This window comes from Lotus japonicus, chromosome 4, assembly GCF_012489685.1.
Source record: "Lotus japonicus ecotype B-129 chromosome 4, LjGifu_v1.2".
Taxonomy (NCBI): domain Eukaryota; kingdom Viridiplantae; phylum Streptophyta; class Magnoliopsida; order Fabales; family Fabaceae; genus Lotus; species Lotus japonicus.
In genome coordinates, this window is record NC_080044.1 from 72,524,953 (window position 1) to 72,537,338 (window position 12,386).

Genomic DNA, 12,386 nt, shown 5'->3' on the forward strand with positions numbered 1-12,386 from the left:
CGTTTATGTAAGTTTTTCTTGTTTTTGGAGTGGATATTGTTATCACTGAGAATTGTAAAATTCTCATTCCTTTACTTTCATGTTTTTTTCATAAAAAGAAAGCAACTTGCTTGAGACATTCCAGATAGTAGACGAGAGTATGTGTCATGTACGCAGGATCATAAGTAGTTAGTTAGAGACACGTCAGGTAGTCGGATCATGGTCACAATATAGGTCACCACGTATATAAGGAGTCCTTAAATTATTTTCATGACTCTGATAATGTAGTTTTGAAAGAATTATTAAAAATAAATTTATTTGTCCACTCAATTTTTAGTATTTAAGTATTTCAACACAATTATGATTCTTTCTTTTTACACGACTATTTAAATATATGTTACTTTATAGTGTATAAAATTAGGGGTGTTACATTATGGAGGCTCCTCTTGCTTTGTAGGTCTAAAAAGAATCTAACTGAATAGCTTTTCTCTAGTCTCCTCATTTTTGCCCTCGGAGAGTTAAAGAGAGAAGGGCGATCCATGTTTGGATAATACTACTAGAAAGTGCGTTTAGGGTGTAAAAACAACCGACCGTGTGAGAAAACTAGGTTGAACGCAACTCGGTTGAACCCAACATCACTTGAAGCGCATAAATTAAAGTGGGTTTTTTTGTATTGGGCTTTTTTTTTTAGTCTTTCTTTGGGCTCCACCCCTATCAGTGAATGATTATTGACAACAACAAAAAAAACATTTTCACCATCTTCTTCTTCTTCTTGTTCTTCACTCTAAGAACAACAGTAACCATGAATCGCTTAGCATTTCCCAAATCATTTGCTCCACGTTGCAGAGCCATACACCAAGCAACCAGCAACCACTGCCGACGAGAAACCCAGCTCCAAACTCCCGCCGGCCCCGTCGCCTCCCTCCTCAAGTCCCGTTCTGTCATACGATTCCGAGGAGCTGACACCATCAAGTTCCTTCAGGGTCTGTTGACCAACGATGTACGGCGGTTCGGTGAAAAAACCACCGCCAATGAGCCCACACCCACGGCGGTTCCTCCTTTATATGCTGCGCTGTTGACTCCTCAAGGGAGGTTCCTCTATGACCTCTTTCTATACAACCCGCCCAGAGCTACCGGCAAGGTTGATGAGCCCTTTGATTTGTATGCCGATGTCGATGCTTCTGTGTTGGATGAATGTTTCGAAACTTTCATAAAGTGAGTTTCTTTCTTTCTGGGCATACTGATTATCCTTTTATTGAGGTGGATTTTTGTTTGTTATGTAACCATTGATTGTTAATGTTACATTTGTTTGACGGTCAAAGTCAGGGTTGGAATTTATGTGTTTGATGATATTGCTATTACAATTCCTAATGTTCTAGGATTGGAATGATGACCGTAACTAGTGATTTCATGAGGAACATTTGGAAAGGTCACGAGGAAGATGAGTTGTTGCAACTTGAAAGAGAAAGTGAGTAGAGTAGTACAAAAGGACTGTAACAGTAGGTTTCTATTTTTTTTTCTTTTAAAATAACAAACTATTTAGTGGAATTAAATTAAGGTGATAATATAATGGAACCTGGAGGGCTGAATTTTTTTTATTCAATGACTACTTCTGCAGCTTTGTAGGCCATTACCAGCTTCCAGCTTTACTTCATCTTTAAATTTGTAGCTGGTAGACATTGTGGTGTAGACTAGACCAACAGGCCTAGGCATATAAGAATCTCTCTATCCATACTCTTATTGTCTGGTTCTCATTTCTGAGATTTGGTTCCAGAGACCTTAACCTTAACATTTTAGTGCTGCTGTGCTGCAGATACCGGTTGAGGTCAAAGGTTGAGATTGATAATGTCACAAACGATTTCTCATGCTGGCAGCGTTATGGTTTTGGCTCTACTGAGAAGTCCTCAAACGTAGAAGAACCAGAGGCAACCTCTGTTGGCTGGGGTGCTGGTGTGAATGATGCTGCAATGTCAGCTTCACGTGGGGGTAACATTGGGTGGCAATGGTTTAAGGATCCCAGATTGGACTGTCTTGGTTTCCGAGGGATCTTCCCGTCAAATATAACTCGTTAGTATTTATTATTCCTCTGCTGTTAATAAGATTTGCATCTATTTATGCTGGAATCTTTTATATTACTGTCAAAAATCTCTACATATTTAGTCTAAAAGGCATCCCTCTACGTGTTTCAGCACCTCTAATTGAAGCTGACAAAGAGACTGATGAAATGAACTATCTTTTGTGGAGGATAGAGAAGGGAGTCGCAGAAGGATCAACCGAGATTCCAAAAGGTGCATAGCTGTTTCATTGTAAGAATTCCTCTTCAGAATTCTTTTCACTAGCTGCATCTAACTATCTATCTTGAATTCTTGATTAATCGATCATGCGCAGGTGAGGCAGTACCGCTTGAGTATAATCTTGTAGGGCTTAATGCAATCAGCTTTGACAAAGGTTGCTATGTAGGCCAGGAATTTGTCGCTCGTACACACCACAGAGGGGTGATTAGGAAGCGCATAGTTCCTCTAAGGTTTCTTGACAACAATGAGAAAGGTAATGCTCCATGGAGTACTTCTATATCATCATGTATAATAAAATGACGAACTTTGAGGCCATTCCAATTTCTGATATTCCAGAATTAGCAGACAAAGTCATTCCTGGCTCAGAAGTGATAAACACGGCATCTGGTAAAAAAGTCGGTACAGTGACTACTGCCCTAGGCGGTCATGGGCTGGGGCTCTTGCGACTAGAAGAAGCGTTGAAGGGGTCTGGTGCCTTATCCATTCAAGGACAAGAGGATGTGAAGGTTGTTGCTAATAAACCAGCTTGGTGGCCTTCTGAATGGCTTCAAGATCATCAACAACACACTGCTTTTGCCTAGGATGCTCAAAGTCCTTCAAAAGATCAGTATTTAAGAAAAAAATGGTGGGTGAGTTAGCTTATAAACGTGGAGTTAATGTAATCCTTATGCTTCCACAGGGTGAATAGCTAGTGAAAAAGGAAACTGGAAGATGGCACTTTTGTATTTCTTGCGGTATAAGTTCCCTAATGTAAAACAATTTTGTTTTTGGCAATTTAGAAAGGAAAAAGATACCTGTGCAAAGTCAGCTGTTTCAGCATACATGTTTGTAACTAGCAGTACATTTGTGGCTTTATAATATATAACTTGGGTGTTAACGAATTGCTATACAGAGATTAACATAGTTTTGAACCCCCTTCTAAAAGAAAACAACACTCAGCATTTTAAAAATATATAAGAATTTTGTTAATCTTACCAAAATTTGAAATGCTATGTAGTTCTTGTTAAACAGTGGCATTGTAATTACAAGATTTCCGAGTTTGGAGTCACCCAAACAGACCAAACTCCAACATAAGAGGGAGATTTTAGGGACGTTTGAGTGAAGGTTAGTTTTGTCTGCATATTTTTCAAATTAGGGGGTATTGGATCTTTTATAAGCTCTATTAAAATTGAGTAGACGTGTGCTCGAACCAGTACAAGAATAGAGCAGACTTTCAACTCTAATTTCTAATGCATCATAACCCTTTCAGAAAAACATCATACAAAAGGATCCTCAAACACGAAATTGAGACAATTGGTGTTGCAAAAGGCAGTGCTGATATTCAGCAAGAGCCCATGTGGAATGTGCCATTCAATCAAGCATATTTTCTATGAGATTAGGGTGCAATCCCTCAGTGCCCGCAGTGTTCATTGGTGGCAAGTTTACACGGTTATGACCCTTCACCTCAATGGTTTACTCAAGAAGATGCTCAGAGTCAGAGATGCTGGATCCCCTTGGCATTAGATCTTGTTAATTACTTCTATACCATATCATTATGTATCAGTATCACATCATATCAAATACTGATTTTAAGTTATCTATTGGGACATTGATGAAACCTAAATATATAAACATTTGTGCACTGAATATAAAAATTGTTATAGATTAAACTATCAGAAGATCTTGAAATAAAAAATGAAATGACTAGAGGATTCTTATCTTACAAAAGACATGCCAAACTTGGAAAAAGCATGACATAAATTGTGATTTCAACCGCTCAACAATGTATTATGGTGATTAAATCGTAGGTTCATGTTACAGACCAAGGGCGCCGAATTTTTGCCCCGGTACTGCTCTGAAAAGAAATAGTTGATTTGAACATCAGAATAGTGAATAAAAAATTTAATAAAATGGAACTGGCTCTCAATCCACAGTTTGAGTTGGCATATCTACAAAATTTCTAACATTCTATTTCATCATAATCTTCCCTAACTACCATTTCAAAGGTTACATTCAGGCCTGCAGAAATTGAGACCAAGAGCCCTGGAACTTGAGAAGCCATTCCTTACCACCAATTGACGTGTTAACTATTTTTTCTTCTTTCCCTGTCACAATACCAGTCAAATTCAGTAAAATCACATGACTTATGAAACTTGATTTATCAAATAATTAGCACGCAACATACCGAGCTTAAATAGTCATCCATAGTTAACTGCTTCCGTTTCTTCAGAGATGGACTCTCCGCCTGTCTTGGCACTGCACGCTTTGATGGGGTTGAATTCTGAAAAGTATGTCCAAGTTGAGTAAAACAACAGTTGTTATCAATTAAAAACAAGAAACTCAGAAGAAAAAAGGTTTAATAGGGGGATACAAACCTTCGCGGCGAGTTTCTTTTCTTTGCGAGCTTGTCTCTCCCTCTCATCATATTCTTGGTTTTCCTTCTCTATCAGCCGAATGAGGGTGTCGCACCTCCTTGTCAGTTCCTGCGTCGTGCGAGACTTCACAAACCAATCAAACTTAAACAAGGGCGACATTCGAAACGCCGATTTCAATTCATCCCAATTCCCATAGCCAAGTTTGTGAACCATGCATATCTGCAAATTTTGTGACAGTCATTATAACTTTACGATTGAAAATCAAAAGACAAAATAAGAAACTGGGCAAAAAATAGAGAAAAATAAAAGCCCACCATGAATCGGTCACATTCTTCATTGTATAACTTCCCTTTGTTTTGTCCATATTGTATCTTCAACTCTAGCCATGGATTCTTGTAGCGGTCCAACTTTTTCCCAATAGCTTTCATGATCTCATCTTTCCGAGATATTCTTGTCTCCCCTCTTTCAATGTTTTTAATAATTCTATCATAATCTACAAATAACAAGTCAAAAAACATAAAATCAGAAGATCATTACTATTCTGATGAAACACTGATTTCAAGCTACAGTTAGCATTATCAACACACAAAAGAACCGATATAATGCACTGTAATGTGGTGGCTATATTACACAAGCAAACTGATTTTATTTAAAATACTACAGTGTATTGCATTCCTACTTTGAAGACTTACTACCGAAGGTTCTTATATTGATCATTGTAACTCACCATTTAATTCCTTGTATCTTTCTTTGAAGACTTTCGCATATCTTTCAACTTCCTCTTCTGTTTTTCCTTCAATCTCAGAAGCAATACTTTGTATGTCATTTCGGCCATACTTTTCACATGCCCTAATGAAAGCATTAAAATCCTTCCGGCTCCATGATGAAAATCCCTGCGTTCAAATACCATGATTAAAAAAACACTAATATCAAAAAGCCTATTTTATAAAGAAATTTGCTCACCTCCTCTAGCAGGCGCTCCTTTTCTTCCACCTCTTCAACAGTCAGTGAATCTCCAATTTCTAAACATCCAATGTGTATGATATGTCATTATTGAATTAAATCAATTATACATTTCTATACAAAGCAGAAGATAAAAGACTACAGTTTGCTAGTGTGTACCTTCTGGTTCATCAACATCTATGGAGTCCTTCACCTGACTCTTCTGATGTGCTTGCTGAAATTTCAGTAAAAATGTAAGCACCAATGTATATACACATTTTCCGAGCTAAACCTGATAAATATGAATCAGCATGTTTATGTTACCCACCATTAGACGGCGAACTTCCTTTTCATACAGCTCATTCAGCCTGTGTGTGTTGAAAAACTGGAAATCATGCCTGAATGTAACAGAAATTTATAACTGTCAGTCAAAATAGAAGCATCATATTTTTCTAAGAAAAAAAGCATTTTTTAATGAAAAACTTACAATTGAGGCATCCTTGGAATACGAGGCTCTTTTGGTTTAGTAGGACCACCTTGACGCATAGTTTGCTTGAAGTATTCAGATTCTGAGTAACTAGAGCCACAAGCCACCACCCAACAAAAAAGAATTATAGGTCATATAAAAAAGATAAAGGTCAATAATTCAATGTAAACTATGAAGGAATATGTTACTTGCGCTTCCGTTCTCTTCTTGATGGTTCGACCCAGTTTTCAGTCACAATCTTTTTTATATCAAATTTGTTCTCATCCTACATTTAAAGAAAAAAGTGCATACAATATGTTGGTTAAAAAGCAAGAGGGGGGAGTTGATGCAACAATGAGCATTAAGAACTGAGTCCATCATAGTAAGCAAAATCAAAATGTCAACTTACCTCCTTATCATCAAAATTATACAATTCAGCAGCTACAAATTTAAAATATTTATATTAGTAACTCTCGAACTTGCATATAAGTAAAAAGCAAATATTGAATAGCCAAGCTAGAGCTAAAACTTGTGGTTGTGTGCATGTAACATGTTACAATAACAAAGAAGCTTCACTAAACATAAAGAGTAGCAAGAAAATACTTGGAGGTCTCATTTATCTCCAAACCAAAATTAATGTGCGAATAAGAGTATAGCATGTGTAGTTTACTCTTAAATCATAAGGATAAGGTTTCAGAAGGATGAATCGCAATGAAAACCCAACATGGCACCTCCACTCGGGTACAAAGCATTTATTTTCAATTTTTTAAATCAAAAGAATAGGTGCAGAGCGGGAAAAAAAAACTTAAGGGTATACAGGAAGTTAAACAACACGACATTTAATGACATCAATCAAAGCTATAATTTGCAAAACCCAGAATTAATATTCAAAGTTACATACGGTCATCCATCTTGAATTTGATAGCATCTTCAGTAAATTTCTTCATCTTAGCATCAAGCTCAGCTGTTGCTTCCTCTCCTTTAGCAATAATTCTGTCAATGTCCTCATCAGTGATTGTACTGTCCTTGGAACTAAAAACCATTTCAGCACCAAATCTAACCATTTGAAGCAACTCATCCTTATTTACAGCTGCATCCATAAACAAATTGTCCCACTTATTATACAATAAACAAGTCTCGCAAACAAAGAAGAAAAATAATCCTTAAAATTCTTACTCTTCTGCTCAGCTAAACGCCCTTGCTGAATCACCAGAGCATCAAGTGCGAGCTTTTTGTAAGCCCTTTCAATGACTTTTTCCTCAATAGTAAACTGTGCAATTACCATGATATGAGATGAGATATTGACACAAATGGAAACAGGAAGTAGGAGGCACCAACACTTTAAAATGGTTGTCAAACACAGCTTGTTGGATACCTTAAATACTTCTAGCTTGGATATTTCAATTATATTATTTTATGTACAATGCTAGTATCCATACTTCTAGATAGAAATATAATATTAGAAAAATATACCCAATAGTGAGCAAAATAAAGTATAAAATCACAAACCTCTGAGCAGAATCTGAAAACTTGAACTTCTTTCTTCTGACCAATCCTATGAGCCCGATCCTGAGCTTGCAGGTCAACCTGTGGGTTCCTGTTTTAACACCACCAATTATCAACAAACAATTAGTTGTGAACATAAGGCACCAATCTAAATCAGAAGGGTGCTGACATGATTGAAATACTCACCAGTCACTATCATAAAGAATGACAATATCAGCAGTAGCAAGATTTATGCCAAGACCACCAGCCCGAGTAGATAGCAAGAAGACAAATTTCTCGCTTCCTGGTTTGTTGAAAGCCTCAATGGAAGCATCACGATCTTCTCCACCAGTATTGCCATCTATGCGGCAATATTTGTATCCTCGAAACATTAAATAATCTTCAAGTATGTCCAACAGCCTAGTCATCTGAAGAAGAAGAGATATATATTAAGCAAGAATTGAAACAAATACAACAGGAAAAAATAAGCTATTAACAGCCATCTGAAAAGAATCTAATTCTTACATAGAACTGACCTGTGAAAATATAAGTACCCTAGAATCCCGTTCTTTTAGTTTAGGAAGTAATTTATCCAGTAGAACCATTTTACCTGCAGAAGATATTTTTAGAAAAAGAAACAAATTTAAGATCTTATTGTATTGATCAGTCTAAAAAGGACTTCTGACGCATCTCTAATTATAAAAAAAATTACCAGCATTTGTAACCAGATGGTCTCCTGTTGTGTAGGGAGGACCAGGTTCAGCACCTTGGAAGAGATATGGGTGATTACAACATTTACGTAGTTGCATCGCTATATTTAAGAGACGCTTCCGTTCTCCACCGGCATTTACAACCTCAAGATCCTTCTGCAGCAAGGCCCTATAATACTGTTTCTGCATTTGTGACATACCTACTTTAAGAATGGTTTCCTTTTTCGGTGGCAACCCTTTCTCGACATCAGATTTCAATCTTCGAAGGAGAAATGGACGGAGGACCTTAATTATACCAAAAAATAACATTATATAATCGTCATAATATCATAAGTTTATAACAGACTCAACAACCAAAGATAGTGTGAAGCTTACTTTGTGTAGTTGTTGGACAACTTCCTGTTGGTCATTTTCACCAGAGATTTGAAACCATTCATCAAAAGTTTCAGCAGAACTAAAAATTTCAGGCAGAAGAAAGTTGAGAAGAGCCCAGAGTTCATGAAGATTGTTCTGCAACATTAAAGATAACAAATCACATTAATTACTCAAGTGTATTAAGATATTACTATGAGTGCAACCAAAGAATGGGAATTAAGATCCAGATTCCAAAATAAACCTGACCTCTAAGCATATAACACAAAAATTTAAACTGAGGCTGAAGGGACTATAGGCAAAAGACACAAAGAGCAATAAAAGTACTACCCAATTAACCAAACTTATAAGCATTCAATTCACCTCTCCATCTAATCAACCACAATTTGACTACTTAGAAATTCTCAATAACAACTGGTGTACAACCTCGTCTTTGATGAAAATTTACTTAGAGATTACATACTAAAGGTGCCCACGGAGAAGAAGTAATTATTTCTAGCATATTCTTGCTTAATGTCCCATCTTCACAAAAAATGAGAGAATTTAATAAGGATGTGAAGTTAAAAAATAGGAAAACAAAACAAAAATTGTAGGGTGCTGAGCATATAAAACAGGTGGATTTAGAAATTAACTGACACAGCCACCCTCCATTAGAAACATGAAGAAAAGTCTCTTCCACAAGATAAATTATCAGCTTTATACTCATGAAATTATGAGATCATACTAACTTCAATTAGATGGAATGTGGGTTTCCATGTTAAGAAGAGATACCATTTCTTAAGATGATACCATCTTGTGTATGATAAATTATTAAATATTATGATATACCTGTAGTGGTGTGCCTGTTATAAGGAGCCGATAGTTTGTATTGTATAGCCTCATTGTTTTGGACAGGAGGGAATTCTCATTCTTGATTCTGTGAGCTTCATCAATAATTATGTAACGCCAGTTAAATCGACGAAACGCAGACTTCTCCTTGATTACCATTTCAAAGCTTGTCACGCACACATCAAACTTTCCAGCAACCAATAGCTCCTCCCTTATATGCCTCTAAATATTTGAAATTAAAACCATTAGACAAGGATGTCAAAGCCTAGATTCATTGTAAGTTGTAACCCCAAAATAAGCCAGTCCGGCCGAGCAAATCTTACCCTCTCATCAGGGTTACCAAGGAACTTTATTGCACGTATAACAGGACAGAAGCGCCGAATCTCATTCATCCAATTTCCAAGAGTAGATTTTGGAGCAACCACCATATGAGGGCCTGTTATTCCTTTGAACTCATGTAAATAGGCCAGCAAAGATATAGTTTGCAAAGTTTTACCAAGCCCCTGCAAATCAACAATATATTCATTCATCAGAACTTTTATTAATCAACTCATACTTAATCAAATTGCACATCACTGGTAGTAATGTGCATGTATTATGTAAGTGTGAATTATATCCGAGACACCATCTACAACCTACCATTTCATCTGCCAGAATCCCATTTATTCCATTCTCATACAATCTGATGAGCCAGTTTAGCCCAGCAAGTTGGTAATCCCTCATCTTCCCTTGGATACCTGTCGAACAAGCAAGCAAATTCACATTCGTACAAACAAAAATCTTGAAAATATTAGACACGATTAACATAAAACTCAAGAACAACCCATCATATATCAGCCAGATAGTTGTAGGCAACAAACAAGAATCCAAATAACACTAATAAGAAAAAATCCAATATATATTAAACCTAGAGCACATGTAGCCCGTATGAGAAATCCAGCAATCAGAATGCAAGCCTTCAGCACCAGGAAAAACAAAATGAACAGTTTAAATACCAATGCATCCTTAACCAGTACTATGGCAGAAAATAAGCCATCCCGTTATCTTTTTCACAAGTAAAGGAAACGTGAGAAAGGAAAATAAGCCTGTGCATAAAACTGATAAAGGAAATAGAATAGTTTACATGAAGGTTGAGTCATCAGCCGTGTGTTTGCTGAACCACCTTCTTCTTCCTTCAGGTACTCTTCATCTTCCTCTTCTTCAGTCACTTTTGATGCATGGCGTCCCCTAAAATAGACATGAACGTATGATTTTCAATATATTTAAAAGTTAAAACTCAATAAGATAAAGCCAGCAAAAGGAATGGCCATAGCACAGACCAAAGAGTATTCATGAAATTTCAGAATGTACCTTCCCTTTCCCTTCTTTTGAGATGAAGATTGATCAGCTTTGGCAAAATGAGCAAACAACTCAGTCTGCTGCAAGAGATAGTTCAACCTACCCTTTCCTCTATTGTTCTGCAGAAAATTCAACCATTCCTCAGTCAAACATCAAATTAACATAATATAAACCAGGCTTGTTAATAGCGTGTCATAGCGGCGCAATAGCGCTATAGCATAGTGCCCTGGGGTTTCACCACTACTCCACTATTCACCACTATTGTCGGTTATAGCGCTCGAAATAGCGTTTTTTGGGCTTGCCGCTACGCCAAAAAATGTAAAGTGAACAATAACACTAACACACGCACCATATCAGCATCAATGGCTGCATTTTGTGCATCCAGTATCTCCTGAATCTTCTGCTTCTTCAATTGCTGCAATTCCTTTAGCCTAGCCTTCTCGCGTTTGCTAATTTCAGGATCAGCAGCATTACCTTCATCATCCTACAATAACAACAAACCTAACATCTAAGCAAATCCAAACTATAACGAACTGAAAATCATCACGTGAAACGGCAAGCGCAAACAAAGATATGAAAATGCAAGTTCAGGTTAACCTGATTATCGTCATCAGCAGCAACAGCATCTTCGCCGCCGGATTCATCCGGCTCGTCGTCGGAGCTAGCGGAGCGAGCCACGGCTTCGAGTTCCTCGTCGTCCTCTTCGATCTGGTCGTGAACCTCCTCTTCTTGCTGCTCCTCCTCTTCCTCTTCGGAATCTGAGCCGTTTCGTCTCGCCATGGTTTTCTCAGATCGAGGGTTTCGTTCGTTCGTACCCGAGTGTGTGTATTTGTGAGAGAGAAAAGAGAGAGCGCGAGGTTTTAATTAAAGTGTAAAGTGAAATAAATAAATAAAAATAAAAGGGTAGAAAATATGTGGTGATCTAGGGATTTTATAGCCGTATGATTCGGAAAGTGGGAGTGCGATTTATATGCCAAACGTATATTTCGCGCCAATGATGTGGAAACTATGATATTTTCCCGCTACCATTTTAAGGCCTTTGGGCCAGTTTATGGGCTCGCTCAAGAACAATTGTTTATTGTGAGGGTTTGATTTAATCTCACCCCACTTTAATGTGTTAAATACCTATATTGCCCTCACTTTAGGGCCTGGAATGTGGAAACATGGAAAATGTGTTTAATTAGTCTATAGAAAAATAAAAATCAGAGGACAAATAGCTATTTGCAAGTTTTTTTTTCTAGGTATGTGACCTTAAAGTGCATGAGAAATTGAGTCTTTTCCTCTGGTTATCTTTGCATGATGTATTGCCCATGAACAACTTGAGATACTCCCGATCCCTTATTGGTTCTCCACTATGCAGTCGTTGTTCTTGCCACCACGAGACCGCCATCCACTGCCTCTGAGCATTCCTCGATCTCATTTCTTACTACACGACAGTTTGCAAACACGGGTGGCCTTCCTTAATCATCATCAAAAGCGATAGAGGTATGTTTTTATCATTTGGTGAATTTGGCGTTGGGAGAATGATGCAACGCTTGATGATAGTCCTTTGACAATTGGTATTGTATTGCACCATATCTTTTTCTCAATAATGGGAGTGCAACACTTTTTGGAACAA

The 12,386-nt window shown here is 37.4% G+C and overlaps 2 protein-coding genes across 2 annotated transcripts; one reads left to right on the forward strand and one right to left on the reverse strand.

Annotated features, from left to right (window-relative positions):
* The first annotated feature begins 736 nt into the window (after window positions 1–736).
* On the forward strand, window positions 737–3,150 carry LOC130715418 (putative transferase At4g12130, mitochondrial). Its single transcript, XM_057565515.1, has 5 exons — window positions 737–1,194; window positions 1,793–2,046; window positions 2,169–2,267; window positions 2,368–2,526; window positions 2,610–3,150. Exons 1-5 carry the CDS (start codon window positions 782–784, stop codon window positions 2,852–2,854), a joined length of 1,170 nt encoding a protein of 389 aa, XP_057421498.1. The 5' UTR covers window positions 737–781; the 3' UTR covers window positions 2,855–3,150.
* Window positions 3,151–4,013: 863 nt separating this feature from the next.
* On the reverse strand, window positions 4,014–11,664 carry LOC130711298 (ISWI chromatin-remodeling complex ATPase CHR17-like). The gene is made up of 25 exons (XM_057560854.1): window positions 11,366–11,664; window positions 11,118–11,252; window positions 10,781–10,887; window positions 10,554–10,657; window positions 10,070–10,167; window positions 9,754–9,933; window positions 9,431–9,652; window positions 8,606–8,740; window positions 8,233–8,515; window positions 8,057–8,130; window positions 7,728–7,948; window positions 7,545–7,632; window positions 7,212–7,305; window positions 6,937–7,125; window positions 6,445–6,476; window positions 6,245–6,321; window positions 6,057–6,146; window positions 5,898–5,967; window positions 5,750–5,804; window positions 5,591–5,649; window positions 5,355–5,520; window positions 4,942–5,120; window positions 4,628–4,846; window positions 4,438–4,533; window positions 4,014–4,357 (listed from the first exon to the last, which is right to left on the reverse strand). Exons 1-25 carry the CDS (start codon window positions 11,546–11,548, stop codon window positions 4,340–4,342), a joined length of 3,174 nt encoding a protein of 1,057 aa, XP_057416837.1. The 5' UTR covers window positions 11,549–11,664; the 3' UTR covers window positions 4,014–4,339.
* Window positions 11,665–12,386: the final 722 nt, after the last annotated feature.

Excerpts from the sequence above, each read along its gene's own strand:
- LOC130715418 (XM_057565515.1), top strand. The coding sequence starts at position 782 with ATGAATCGCTTAGCATTTCCCAAATCATTTGCTCCACGTTGCAGAGCC. Across the intron at positions 2,047-2,168 it reads CTTCCCGTCAAATATAACTC|CACCTCTAATTGAAGCTGAC; the intron begins GTTAGTATTTAT and ends TACGTGTTTCAG. Across the intron at positions 2,527-2,609 it reads TCTTGACAACAATGAGAAAG|AATTAGCAGACAAAGTCATT; the intron begins GTAATGCTCCAT and ends CTGATATTCCAG.
- LOC130711298 (XM_057560854.1), bottom strand. The coding sequence starts at position 11,548 with ATGGCGAGACGAAACGGCTCAGATTCCGAAGAGGAAGAGGAGGAGCAG. Across the intron at positions 10,888-11,117 it reads CAGCCATTGATGCTGATATG|AACAATAGAGGAAAGGGTAG; the intron begins GTGCGTGTGTTA and ends AATTTTCTGCAG. Across the intron at positions 5,968-6,056 it reads ATTCCAAGGATGCCTCAATT|GCATGATTTCCAGTTTTTCA; the intron begins GTAAGTTTTTCA and ends TGTTACATTCAG.